The 14,404-nt window shown below is 41.4% G+C and overlaps 1 protein-coding gene across 3 annotated transcripts in view; it reads left to right on the top strand.

Annotated features, from left to right (window-relative positions):
* Positions 1-14,404, top strand: part of NCOA2 (nuclear receptor coactivator 2) — a 315,737-nt gene that overhangs the window by 264,939 nt on the left and 36,394 nt on the right. For all 3 annotated transcript variants that reach the window (XM_066378913.1, XM_066378914.1, XM_066378915.1), the window contains exons 8-11: positions 873-974; positions 1,254-1,397; positions 4,652-4,799; positions 6,126-7,392. In XM_066378913.1, coding sequence (XP_066235010.1) covers positions 873-974; positions 1,254-1,397; positions 4,652-4,799; positions 6,126-7,392 — 1,661 coding nt within the window. The remainder of the gene's footprint in view (positions 1-872; positions 975-1,253; positions 1,398-4,651; positions 4,800-6,125; positions 7,393-14,404) is intronic.

Consider the following 14,404-nt stretch of genomic DNA (forward strand, 5'->3'; position numbering starts at 1 on the left):
AAGGTGTCGCAATGAAGAATTGATACTTCTCATCTCTTCCTTCCTTTCTGTCCCTTTCTATGTTTCTCTCTGTCTCTCTCTGTCCCTGACACATACACACACACACACACACACACACGGATTTCTTCTCCAAACTGAGTCTTAATTTAGTTTATAGTCTTTGTTTTAAATTGCATATTGCCCTGGCCAGGTGGCTCAGTGGATAAAATGTCGGCCGGCACACTGATGCCATGGGTTCAATCCCCAGTCAGGACACATACGAGAAGCAACCAGCGAGCGCACAACTACATGGAACAGCAAGTTGATGCTTCTCTCTTTCTCCCTCTCCTCCCCCCCCCCTTCTTCTCAAATCAATGGGGTGGGGTTGCATATTGCCATTATAGGGGTATTTACATAGTTTAGTGAAGGCATAGCTAGTTTTCCTGTATTGCGGTAAACCTGAAACCCAAGAGGCAAGCCCTTGACAAAGCAGAGTATCAGATTTTGGTTTTCATCATTTTTCTACTTTACTATGAATTCAGCTGGTTGTTACTATCGGCTGTTTAGTAAGAAAGGATTCCATTCTCCTCCATCACTGGGAGGATGGTTTCAGGTTGCTAACGCCAGTATGGTAGATATTCTTTTGTCACATGTATCGTGTGGCTTCAGCAGTTTATCCTCAGCTCCCCCAGCTCATCCCACACAGCATACCCCCCCCTCCCCAGCTGCTCCCCACCTCAGTGGAAGAGAGCATACAGCCCATGAAAAGCAGAGCTGCATGATACACTCTCTCCCTTACTGATTTGCAAGGCTGCGCTGTCATAAATACACTTGACTTTGTTTGACTCACTAAAAATGCCTAATATGATAACCTTAAGTGTCTGCAATTGAAGATTTGCAGTCCTGCTTGATTTGTGTGGCAAGGAGAGTCCCCATGAAGGAAAGACCGGTTCTTCCCTCATCAGAAAGTTTTACGACTCGCCAAGATCTCCAAGGTAAATTTTTTTTGCAAAGAAGACCAAAGAAATCATTTTAGAATGCTTATGTATTTGTCCCTGAAAGGACTGTTTAGAAGACTGAGCACGCCAGGGCGTCAGCTGTGCGGGCTGGTGCCTGCGGGGGGCAGCGCCGAGGCGCTGGGGGACGGGACAGTTGTTTCCACTGCCGCCCTTTTCGTTCATGTGCTATTCTAAATAAATAAATTTTTATCTTTTAAAATGTTAATTTCCATAAATAATAGATCAGTGTGTAGGTATAATGCTGTTATTTAATAGGCAAGATCACGTCACTGGACACGAGCACCATGCGGGCAGCCATGAAGCCAGGCTGGGAGGACCTGGTGAGGAGGTGCATTCAGAAGTTCCACGCACAGCATGAGGGCGAGTCTCTGTCCTATGCCAAGAGGCATCATCATGAAGGTAAGCATCTCTGAAGGATAGTTTTCTTAATTTTGCTAATTACTCCTTCCTGTGAGAGCTTTCTCTGAAACAGTGATGCCTGAAGCTCGCCTCGGCGGACTTGGGACTGGGGGCTCTTGGTGTTCATGTGGGCCTGCGTCCGCTGGCCCAGAGATCGCGGCATCTGAAGGAGGGCTTCAGGGGAGAAACCATGGGCCAGAAGAGTGTGAGGGAACTTGGACACCATAACTTCACAGGCATGTGAAAGGAAAGGGAGATAGGCCATCATCATTGACTCTAAGGCTTCTAGATGTGTACGGCAATAAGGTACCATCTAGTATCAAAAGAAATATTATCCAAATCCTGAGGAGAATCTGGAAAGAGGAATTAAATGAAATTTGTGAATTTTTGATTCACAAGCCCTCCTACCAGATGATGACCGCTGAAGGCTGCCCAGATGTTTCTGGACTTGCCTGAGGTCATACAGGTAACTAATGGGACAGCTGGAGCTAATCCCAGCCTTCAGCGTTGTGTTTCAGCACTAATAGTGGCCCTCATTGAGCAGCTGGTCCTGCCCGGCACTGTCCCTCCCTCCGTTATCTCATTGCTCCTCAGCCCAGCGCGAAGCAGGTGCTGTGACTCTCCCGCTGTGGACAGGAGGCTGACGCAGGTCAAATGACAGCTCCTGAGCAGTGAGTCTCAGCGCTGGACTTTCACTGGAGGCCCAACCTGCCAGTCACTCTGCTGTGCTGCCCCCAGAGTCCTTCCACAGAATCACGTCCTCCACTGCACCCTGGGTTTTTGTTAAATTGGAGAGAGCAAAGGAAGTATTCCTTTCCTTAGCACCTACTAAGTACTAAGTGGGGAGGGGGAGCGCTGCTTGTCTGGGCACCTCCTTTCCTGGTGGGTGGGCTTGTTCAGAGGTGTGGGTGCCACAGCCCAGCAGCCAGGCTGTCTCTGCAGGCCCAGGGCAGGGCAGCATGCATGCCTCATAACTTAATTTGCCAAGTCATCCGCATTTTTGCAGAGAAAAATTGTAACTCATTATTGAAAATAGAGTTTTACTTTGTCACCTTCCATTTACTGTGCATCTGTGACCTTGGCATTTTACCAGTAGTATTTATATGTTTAAATTTTATGCTTTTAAGATCACTGATGAAAAGTACAAATCATAGCAAATGACCTTTCTCCTTTCTCTTAGTTTCCCTCATCTTATTCATCCTTTTTATTTTATTTACTGTTATTTTAAAATAAGCACATAATCCAACAATTTGGGTCTTCCAGCCTTTTTTTTTTTAGTTTAAAAGAATAAGGAAATTAAAAGACTACATTTGATAGGAATCAATATCAATTCACCATATCTGGTTTAAAAGAAAAAGAATAGTAACAATAAAAAAATAAGAAATCACCATGAGCAAACATGTCCTTGGGCCTGGGCAGCAAAGCCTTACACTTAACTCTCTGGCTTCCTGAACTCTTAACAAAGGGATTTAGACAGATGTACTAGGCACGGTGCTAGGTTTCATGAGCTAGGACCCACTTAAAGGAAACTCTGAAATATATGAAATACATTTCATCTAAATGTACAAAATAGGTAAGATCGAGGGTAATCATTTGCATTGAATAAAAATCTACTGGAGGGCTTTGTTGAAATGGGGAGCTTCCTAAATGCCTCAGTATCCTTACACAGGTTTATTTAGGAATATATTTGACATAGATCAAATGGAAATAGAAAATCTTAAAGGATTGCATCCAAGTTCAAATAAAATTCTGAAATCTGAAGCCATCGTAAATGACTCTTACTATAAAAATGGTATTTATGCTGCCCGTCAGGAACATGCTTACTATGGAAGGCAAGTTGCACTCGTGGGCAGCCGTCTGTTTCCCAGATTGCCACTTCAGAGTAGCTGGTGCGACATTTGAGGCCAGAAGGAGGTTTCTTTAGGGAAAGTGCTCAAAGTGAGATTTTACCAAAAATTACAATCTATACCATGTGTTAGCCTCTCTCCATCTTTGTGGAATGGTGAATGTGCTTGGTCACTTTGAAAGGTAGCAGTTCAACGCACAAAATTTGTGCTAAGAATTATTTGGTAAAAACGTGGTAGTCTTCTTAAAACGGTTTAAGAGGTAACTAAATTATATGGCTACTTTTTCTAAATCGAGATGTTCTTTTTTAATATGCAGTATTTGACAGTGCCATGTTTCTGCTAGTATCTTGAAAATTGAAACACCTGATTCTTAAAGTAATTTTTTAAAAATTTTTTTTTTTTTACGGAGACAGTGAGTCAGAGAGGGATAGACAGGGACAGACAGACAGGAATGGAGAGAGATGAGAAGCATCAATCATTAGTTTTTCATTGCGCGCTGCAACACCTTAGTTGTTCATTGATTGCTTTCTCATATGTGCCTTGACCACGGGCCTTCGGCAGACCGAGTAACCCCTTGCTGGAGCCAGCGACCTTGGGTTCAAGCTGGTGGGCTTTTGCTCAAACCAGATGAGCCCGCGCTCAAGCTGGCAACCTTGGGGTCTCGAACCTGGGTCTTCCGCATCCCAGTCCGACGCTCTATCCACTGCGCCACCGCCTGGTCAGGCGAAACACCTGATTCTTTATCAAGACGTTAAACCAATTCGATGTCACTAAGATTTGTTCTTTTGTTGTTTGAGTTTCCTATTTGGCCTTCTTTTCTCTGAAAAGATTTTTCTGATTGTTTATCTTTTACTTCTTGTTTTAACCACAGAAATAATGCTTCTTACATACAGAGAAGTAGAACTGGAGAATAGTAGTGTGAGATGATGGATTGAACAGTACGTAGCTGAGATGAATATTCAGAGATTATATTTACTGTCATAAGTCTTACTGTAATGTTTGTATTAGTTTAAAGGGAAATGAAAGGCAGATTTTGTACTTTAGAGGTATTGTGTTTATGCATTGTTTTCTAACATTTTAAACAAATCATTATAAACCTTGTTTTGAGCTAATAAATTGTTTATGCTTTGTTTTGCCATTTTGTGAAGATTTTAAGAAGAACATAGTTTGAGGATCTAAACTTCATTTAAAAATATATATATATATTGAATTTATTGGTATTCTAAGTAAAAATGTGCTTTTTAAATATGTGTAATGTTTTAATATCATGAAATATTACTTACAACTCTTAACTGCTGGTCAGAAAATATTAGACATAGCAAAGTTTATTACTGGTATGATGTGTTGCCCAGGCCCCACCCTGATGATCTTCCTAACCGTGCATTCTGTTTCCTCGCTCACGGGCAGTGCTGAGACAAGGGTTGGCTTTCAGTCAGATCTACCGTTTCTCCTTGTCCGACGGCACTCTTGTTGCTGCGCAAACGAAAAGCAAACTCATCCGTTCTCAGACTACTAATGAGCCTCAGCTTGTCATATCTTTACACATGCTCCACAGGTAAGCCTCTTAAGAAACCACCTTCCCTTCCCAGGTCAGAGGAGGTGGCACAAAGGCAGCACGTCTGCGGGAGCCTTCCGAGGCTGTTAGACTTCTCTTTTAAGGGTAATAAATATTTACAAAAGAAATGAAAGGAAAGAGAACTAAATATTGATTTTAAAAATAAATGTCATGAACCATATTGTTTTAGAACATAAATTTAGGGAAGGGATTGCATATCAAGTTATGTAAATATTTATGTACGTGCTGTATAAAACTTTATGAAGTACTATCAGGAGATATAGAAAGTTGCTCTGGGTAAAGAGTCCCCTTCTGTTAACTTTCTCAATTATTTACTTTCTTATTTTGGAATTTAAAAAATCAGGCAGCACTGTTTGCCAACTGTTAATAAATCTGACATAAAACTGCAACAATTTGAAAGTGATTACAGATATCAGATCTGACCCCTAATTGAAAGCTGATGTTTGATAGTTGGTGAAACCTGTTTCTTTTGGGTTTGTGAACACATTTGGTAACTCACGAGTGACTGTCAAGGTTGTAAATTAAAGCTCATAGGGTTTGGAAAATCATCTCGCTCAGAAAACCTGCGTTTAGTCATTATTAAGGGAGTGGATTGGTGTTATCTAGGAGCTGGGCCATCAGATTACAAAGTGAGGTCACTCCCAAATTCCGTCCCATGATGTCTATGTCGGAGGCTCTTGCTTTGCCTTGCAGGGAACCTGGGTGTGGGGATCCGTTAAAGTAATCTAATCCTTAACAGTTTTGGTAGCTTTATTGGCTCTGGAACTTTTAGCATTTCTAATCGTTAGGGCAAGTTTTTTCCCCCTAAGTTTGCTGTTCATCTTGAGCCAAGTTGTACACATCAGAGCTCTCCGGGCTTACAGGTGTGTCTGTTGTTAGGAATTGTGATCTCTGGTAAATAATTGAAGACAGCTGTATTGCTTAGGTCATTTCTTTTGGATGGTTCAAACTCTCAGTTATTCATGATAATATACCATTTAATGAGGAAGATATATAGTTAATTAGAACCCCTCTAATGTCTTGTCTAATAACTACAATTTCAGTATGGCTATAGTCGAATTTAAACACACTCCCTCTGTAAAACCACAGACATCTTAATGAGTTCACTGAAAAACATCCCTCTTGGTCCTAAACGAAACATGTTTAGTCTTGCCCATGATTGCAGATTGTTTCATCAAAGTATTATCTTTCCTTTAAGTGAAGCCTGTTCTTTTAAAGAAAAAAAGGCCATTTCATGGTTTTTTTTAATTAATAACAACTTGCTAAGTGTTTGCCTTTTATCTTATTTTTTTCCTCATTATACAGAGAGCAGAATGTGTGTTTAATGAATCCGGATCTGACTGGACAGGCGATGGGGAAGCCATTGAATCCAATTAGCTCTAGCAGCCCCGCCCATCAGGCCATGTGCAGTGCGAACCCAGGTCAGGACGTGACCCTTGGTAGCAATATAAATTTTCCCATAAACGGCCCAAAGGAGCAAATGAGCATGCCCATGGGCAGGTTTGGTGGTTCTGGGGGACTGAACCATGTGTCAGGCATGCAAGCAACCACTCCTCAGGGTAGTAACTATGCACTCAAGATGAACAGTCCCTCACAGAGCAGCCCCGGCATGAATCCAGGCCAGCCCAACTCCATGCTTTCACCAAGACATCGCATGAGCCCTGGGGTGGCTGGAAGCCCCCGAATCCCACCTAGTCAGTTTTCCCCTGCAGGAAGCTTGCATTCCCCTGTGGGAGTTTGCAGCAGCACAGGAAATAGCCATAGCTACACCAACAGTTCCCTCAACGCACTTCAGGCCCTCAGCGAGGGGCACGGGGTCTCCTTAGGGTCATCGTTGGCTTCACCGGACCTAAAAATGGGCAATTTGCAAAACTCCCCAGTTAATATGAATCCTCCCCCACTCAGCAAGATGGGAAGCTTAGACTCCAAAGACTGTTTTGGACTGTATGGGGAGCCGTCTGAAGGCACAACTGGACCAGCAGAGAGCAGCTGCCACCCTGGAGAGCAAAAGGAGGCAAATGATTCCAGCATGCCCCAGGGTGTGAGCAGTGAGCGGCCCGACGGGCAGAACAGACTGCACGACAGCAAGGGGCAGACCAAGCTCCTGCAGCTGCTGACCACCAAGTCTGACCAGATGGAGCCTTCACCCCTATCCAGCTCTTTGTTGGACACAAGCAAGGACTCCGCGGGTAGCTTGCCCGGTTCTGGGTCGACACATGGGACCTCGCTCAAGGAGAAGCATAAGATTTTGCACAGACTCCTGCAGGACAGCAGTTCTCCTGTGGACTTGGCTAAGTTAACAGCAGAAGCCACAGGCAAAGAGCTGAGCCAGGAGGCCAACAGCACAGCTCCCGGTTCAGAAGTGACTGTTAAACAAGAGCCAGTGAGCCCCAAGAAGAAAGAGAATGCACTACTTCGCTATTTGCTAGATAAAGATGATACTAAAGATATTGGTTTACCAGAAATAACCCCCAAACTTGAGCGGCTGGACAGTAAGACAGACCCTGCCAGTAACACAAAGCTAATAGCTATGAAAACCGAGAAGGAGATGAGCTTTGAGCCGAGTGACCAGGTAAGTTCTGTAATGTGTTCTCCCAAGTCTACTAACCTATGTCTAGCAAGGATTTTCTCCACAGGGGCATTGGGAGGCCTCAGGTGGTTAGACAAAACAAGTCTCTTTTGTTGTTCTTACTTGATTGAAATAGTTTATTCTCACTGAAGCTGCATGTTCCAGATACTCTAGAAAAGAGTGAGTTTGTCATAGGGCAGGGTAAATTGTAAAGGGCCAAATGGTCACTAATGTAGGCCTTGCAGTCTGTGCCTCAACTGTTCAGTTCCACATCACGGAATGGACACAGCCATGGACATGAAGACAAACGGTGGGCTGTGCGGTGGGCTGTGTTCCAGGCACTGATGTTTGAGTTTTAGACAACTTTAGTATGTCAAGAAATACTCTTCTTTTCCATGAGTGTCCATTGAAATCCATTCTTAGTGCATGAGCCGTGCAGGAACCGGGGGGGGGGGGGGGGGGGGGGGGGTGGCAGGGTGTGGCCGGCAGGCCAGCTGCAGTTGGACCCCTGCTAGTAGAAGATCCCCAAATGGAGATAATCACTTCCTCAAAACTGGGCCTGCTCAAGACAGACCGAATTAAATTAATTTATTTACCTTTCTTTTTTTTAAGATCAGAGTTTGGCTGGTTTTTCAAACCTAATGAAGATCATTAACTCTGTTCTCAACCAAAACTTCTGATTCACACTAAAGAAATTCCTTAGACTGTTGGTATAAAAAGCATGTAAGGGGAGATGCATAGTAAGAAAGGTAAAGTTTGACTTGGTGTTAGAATATCTGAGCCATCATATGTAAATACAAACCTAAGATAATCGGTTCTCTTTGTTCTTATCTGAAGATTTAATTCCCTGGAAAACTCCAGGGCAGCTAAAGTGATATTCAGAATGATTCTTGGTAATTAATACTATCAGGAAATGATGACATCACAAGGAAAATGTAAACCATTTAATGGGAGGGTTTTTTTATTTAAAAATAAAAATGAGTTATTACTGACACAATGGCTTGGCATGAGGTGTTCCCCGGGGAGTCTGTGGCCGGCTTGGTTGGTGATCCAAGACCTCCCCTTCTCCTCCTCTACCTGCAGCCCGAAGCTCTACCCTGTCCTTCCAGCCGTCTCAGACACGGCTGGCTAAGAAGAGAAGGAGCTGAGTGGGCCTTTCTACGTAAAAGGGTTCACTAATTTGTCCTGGATTCTCACTTTGTAAATGGACAGTATATGTGGCACTGTCTTCCAGGACTAGGTGTGGATGGGGACAGGAGAGAGCAGCACCCCACGCTCTGTGTGTAGCCTTGAACTCTGCTGAGTCAGCTGGGCTGACCACGAGGGCCTGGGGTCGAGGCCGTAGTTGAGAAAACCGAGACCACGCGTGCCTGTAGCGGGGCTCTGCCCGAGCTCCTGAGCACTTGGCTTCCTTTCTTCCTTTCACTTTGATGTCTGACAGCTGCTATCATTCCTATCAGGCAGGTGTGATTTTCTGTCCTTCACAAGAGAAACAGCCTAATTATATAAAACATCTTTGGTAATTAATCCCTAAACTTAGGTGTTTATGCAGAATTCTATAAAACGACTTTTTTGTAATGCTGTAAAATCATAGATGAGGAAACCAAAGACTAAGCAGGAAGTTAATAGCAGTATCTTGACCCCTGGCCGGTTGGCTCAGTGATAGAGCGTCGGCCCAGAGTGTGGAAGTCCCGGGTTTGATTCTCGGCCAGGGCACGCAGGAGAAGCGCCCCTCTGCTTCTCCACCCCTCCCCCTCTCCTTCCTCTCTGTCTCTCTCTTCCCCTCCCTCAGCCAAGGCTCCATTGGAGCAAAGTTGTCCCAGGCACTGAGGATGGCTCCGTGGCCCCATGGCCTCTGCCTCAGGTGCTAGAATGGCTCCAGTTGCAATAGAGCAACGCCCCAGATGGGCAGAGAACATCACCCCCTGGTGGGCATGCCGGGTGGATCCTGGTTGGGCGCATGCAGGAGTCTGTCTGCCGCCCCCACTTTTCACTTCAGAAAAATTAAAATAAAAAAAATAGCAGTTTCTTGGCTAAAGCGTACCATAAAACCGTATTGGCAACTGAATGTTTTCATCTTTTGATTTACTAGATTAGAATATACAGAGCTAGTAGCAACTCGGGGTGGCAGGCTTAGACCCTGTCACTCACGTCTCTTGACATATACTAGATAGAGGGCAAGTGGAGACTCATGAGATCCACCGTGGCTAAGCGGGTGCCCCTCAGAAATGCAGTTTGTTTCTGTCCCTGGCCTGAGGCCCTGAGGGACTTAGAGGGCCTGGGAAGAGGGACACTGTTTGGCATTTGTATATCTAGATATATGAATACACTAACTTCAGACAAAAAATTGACAAGAAGTTTTTTAAAAACTTCTTGCAGTTTCTAATTGTTGTTTAGGAGAAACATTTTCCTAATCAACATCGCCCCACCTAGGATCCTGTAGCCCAGAGTGTCATCAGCACAATATATTAGTAGTCAGTAGACCAGAACACAACGAACACACACACATACACAGTATTTTTTTCTTAATGAAATCTAGTCTGTGTCTTACCCTCCATCCCCTCCCACTTAAAACTCCACGAAAAAATACTGCTTCAGAGTGCTTTTAACATCAAAAACATTGCAACTTGAAAAGTTACCACAGGAAGTATGCATTACTTAAATTTAGATCAAAGTTAAAATGACTTAAGGGAGAAAAAACAGTGATTGCTTCTCCTCCTGCTCCTTCACTAATTCCGCGTAGTATTTCCTTACTAACTGCTGCACACATTTATTGAAGACTGTTCTTTGATTTCAAGGGAATACAAGTTTTTTTATTTAGTGAGATAAACTGCTAATAAGCCTGAAGTACACAGTTAACTGTCTTGTTATTCTGACTCAGAAAAGAGCCATTAATTGAGTGTGTGTTGAACCTATCACTAACTTTTAAGGACAGGAAGTATTCCGATGGTGTTATTATACCTAAAATAGCATTCTTTACTGGATAAAGTATGTAAACATTAGTTGCTACGGCATTTCATAACCAACAGGAAATAATGACACAAAATTTCCAGTATTTACCAACTTTTAAGTTATATACTTATTTATACTATAGAACCTGTTGATACTGAACCAAATGGAACTTATGTTCTTACCAATGCTACTGGGCTGTGTAGGGTGAGTTTAGAATAGTCTAAAAATGAATTTCTTCTTGTTATTTGGTTCCATTGGAGTAGCAACCCGTATCATACTTACACTGGTAGTATTTCCCTCTAAATGTGGTAAGTTGTCTTACCATGTTTTAGTAATTTTATGTTAGGCAAATATGGTAAAATTATACTCTTTATTTAAATTTTTGAAAAGATGTTTAGTAATTTATTAGACTATGTTATTAAAATGCATGTGCTGTTTATAGTTGCTTCAGAGAATAAGTAATTTGACACATGAAAATGCAGAAAACTAGAAAAATGAAAAATTAAAGAAATCGAGTTCAATTTTCATTTTGTAGAACTTGTTTAAAAATCTTTCTGACTCATTTTCTGCCTGAAATAGTTTAAACTAACTATTTCAATTGATGTGGCTAATTTGAGCATTCAAATAAATGCCTAAGCAAAACTTTGAAGTATCTTGGCAAAGCATTTTAAAGGAAGTTTTGTTTTGTGAAGAAATCATGCCCAACAAAATGGAGAGGGACTGACTAGAAGAACTTCAGATGAGAATTAAAGCTTACAAAAATTTAGGGGAGGAAATGCTTGATCAGAAATTTAATGTGATCCAATCCATCCCTTCCAGAGCTGACATGACTACAGAAGAAAATGCCATATTTGTCTAATTTTATTACTAAACAACCAAAGACATTCTGAACTTTATCTTTTTGAAGAGAAACATTTAAAAGTGGAATTAAGACAAATAGATTAATGTTAAATGTGTACACCAAAAATTGATAAGAATAAACACAAGTAAAGCAATATTATTATCTCGAGTGAGGAAAATTTCATAGTGCATCTTTCTGATGGTACACAGAATGAATTCATTAAATAGTGTCCATAATTATGGGTCTGTGAACAACTGATAGCTTTTGAATCTAACACCAAAAAGTCAGATCTAGATCGATATGCAGTTGAATTTGGCCAACTTTTAAAATGGAAATGATTAAAATTTAAAAATAAGTTTTCATATATGCTTTTTAAGAATAAAAACCAACCAAGGAAAATGATGGATTTTTAAATTTCTAATTATTTGAAATAAAAAATAAACTAATTTAAAACACCAAATATATTTTAACATTGTGTGTGTGTAAAATTAGTTTTATATTTATATAAAACATTAAACTTACTTAAACTCATTATATTCAACAGAAGAGCAGAATGGATCCTGTCATTAGAGCTCTTTGAAATTCTGGCATTAATTTTTCTGTTTAAGAAGGCTTGAAATGTAATTTATTTGCATGAAAACAGTAAAGGTACAAATGAAAGGCAGGAGTCTAGACCCAGACTGTTGTTAGTGGGTAGTATAAAAACTTTCTTTTAAACACATCTGGGGTGGAGGACAAATATAATATCAGTGCATCATTTGAGGAAAATGATTTATTTTTTATGATTGTTTATATCAGAGGCAGTCAACCTGGTCCCTACCGCCCACTAGTGGGCGTTCCAACTTTCGTGGTAGGCAGTAGCGGAGCAACCAAAGTATATATAAATAAAAAGATAGATTTAACTATAGTAAGTTGTTTTATAAAGATTTATTCTGCCAAACAGCGAAAATCTGACATATAAAGTACTTGGTAAGTAATTATCATTATATGCTTTAACTTGCTGTATGTAACTCTGCTTTATAAATTTTATAAAGTAAAGTTACTTCCCTACTTTATAAATCACCATTACTGTGGAACTGGTGGGTGGTTAGAAAATTTTACTACTAACAGAGATACAAAAGTGTGGGCAGTAGGTAGAAAAAGGTTGACTACCCCTGGTTTATATGAACCTATTTATTCTGGATGCTTCTCATCCAATGCAATCTGCAAAGCTTTCTCTAGAAGCAACTTATCACTTACAACAGCCACTTCCTTCCCCACACACACAATGAGCTTCAAGGGCCACTTTCTAAAATACCGTACACAAACCAGCATTGTATGAGGAATCTCGGTTTCCAAGGACAGCCACATACTTCATGGTTTATTAGAATCCTTTCTAATCTCTATAGCTTTTTCATGACACAACCAGAAGAATATCACATTTTTATGAATTATTTTTAGAATTTATAGGAGTTTCTATGAGAAATTTAGTTGATCCTGGGAAAATTGTTTCGAGTACAGATTAATATAATTAAAAGAATTCATCAGGTTGACTGAGTAGCCATTCTTGTGTTCCAGGCAGTCCTTGGAGAGCAATAAATGTTTATACTGATCTTTAATGTTTTATGTATTTAGCATAACATGATAAAAATGGATTTGCAATGGAGTCACTTTACATTTACATTTAACTTACACAAAATCTCTGCACATAGTCAGAAAAGAAGAGGTCACTGTTAACTGGTTGTTTAAGTAGTGCAAGCAGTTTTGCCCACCATTCAACCTGCGGAGTATATGCACCAGCAGTAATCGGAGTGGTCATGAGGTGGGGAACAGATCTTACTGGGTTTTGGTTCCCTTGTGCCAGTGGAACAGGCTTTTAAGTGTAGCATTGCCCCTACATAACCTGCGTCATTCGGGACTCAAAGAGGCAGAAATGTGCTCTGGAAGAAAAACTGGCTCTGTTGCCCTTGGATAGGATATCAGATGAGGTACCTTCCCAAGGAGTTTCAAAGATCATCTTGTCTGTCTATCTGTACCATAGGATGCTAACTTTGGGACCTAACCCTCACCTGAGATGTATCTCTCATATTTGATGCTTCTGTCTTTTGTTTGAAATGAGTGGCTAAACTAACTAGAAAATGCCCTTGTAATTGTTCTAACAATCCATTAGGAATTCCCTGGAAAATGGATCCCTATTATATTTGCCATAAATTGGAAAAACCTTAGCAAATCCAACCTCTACCTGGGGAATGGGAATGTATATATAGAATAAAACTGTAAACCCTTTTGCTTAACTGTACCTCATATCGGATATAAACAATTTCTTCTGAGTTGCCAGTGTAGACGAAAGGGTTAGTTGTGGTCAGGATTCGAAGTCCATTCAGTGACTTTGAAGAAATTGCCTAACTTGTATTTTTCTACCTACACATCAAGAAAATCATTCTTATTACTTTCTTCGCTAGAAAGTAATCCTAGTGTTTAGCCATTTTCTTGTGTGGTTGGCACTGCCTGATTTTCAGTACTTGGTACATTAGGTAGACTCTTCTTAAAAGAATATGAAAATCAGCTGGGCTTTCTGGAAGAAAAGTACATACTAGGTAGAACCTGGTGGTGATATTTACCTTATTATTTTTATGTTGGTAATTGAAATGAAGTTATTTTCATAAAGGGGAAGCCCTTTAAAAAAACATTTTAAGGGCTTCTGTGAAGTCAGGTTGATAGGTGCTGTGTCTGGGGGCAGCCTGTTTTCATTCTGCTTCCCTACATTTTTGTCATCTAAGCTGATGTGTTACAGAGAAAGCCAGAGTTATTCGAAACTGGAAGTATAAGCAGGAAAATGTACCAGTCAGGTTGAAAAGGCAACGCCGCCTGACCTGTGGAGGCGCAGTGGATAAAGCGTCGACCTGGAAATGCTGAGGTCACCGATTCGAAACCCTGGGCTTGCCTGGTCAAGGCACATATGGGAGTTGATGCTTCCAGCTCCTCCCCACCTTCTTTCTCTGTCTCTCTCTCCTCTGTCTCTCTCTCCTCTCTAAAATGAATAAACAATTTTAAAAAAATTAAAAAGAAAAGAAAAGGCAACGCCAAGCTGTTCATGGTTGCCACAAGCTGGTTTTGCGTTTCACTCCCTGCTCTTTAAAAATAAAAAGTCCTAGCCCTGGCCAGTTGGCTCAGCGGTAGAGCGTCGGCCTGGCGTGCAGGAGTCCCAGGTTCGATTCCCGGCCAGGGCACACAGGAGAGGTG

Source organism: Saccopteryx leptura, chromosome 3 (genome assembly GCF_036850995.1).
Source record: "Saccopteryx leptura isolate mSacLep1 chromosome 3, mSacLep1_pri_phased_curated, whole genome shotgun sequence".
Classification (NCBI taxonomy): domain Eukaryota; kingdom Metazoa; phylum Chordata; class Mammalia; order Chiroptera; family Emballonuridae; genus Saccopteryx; species Saccopteryx leptura.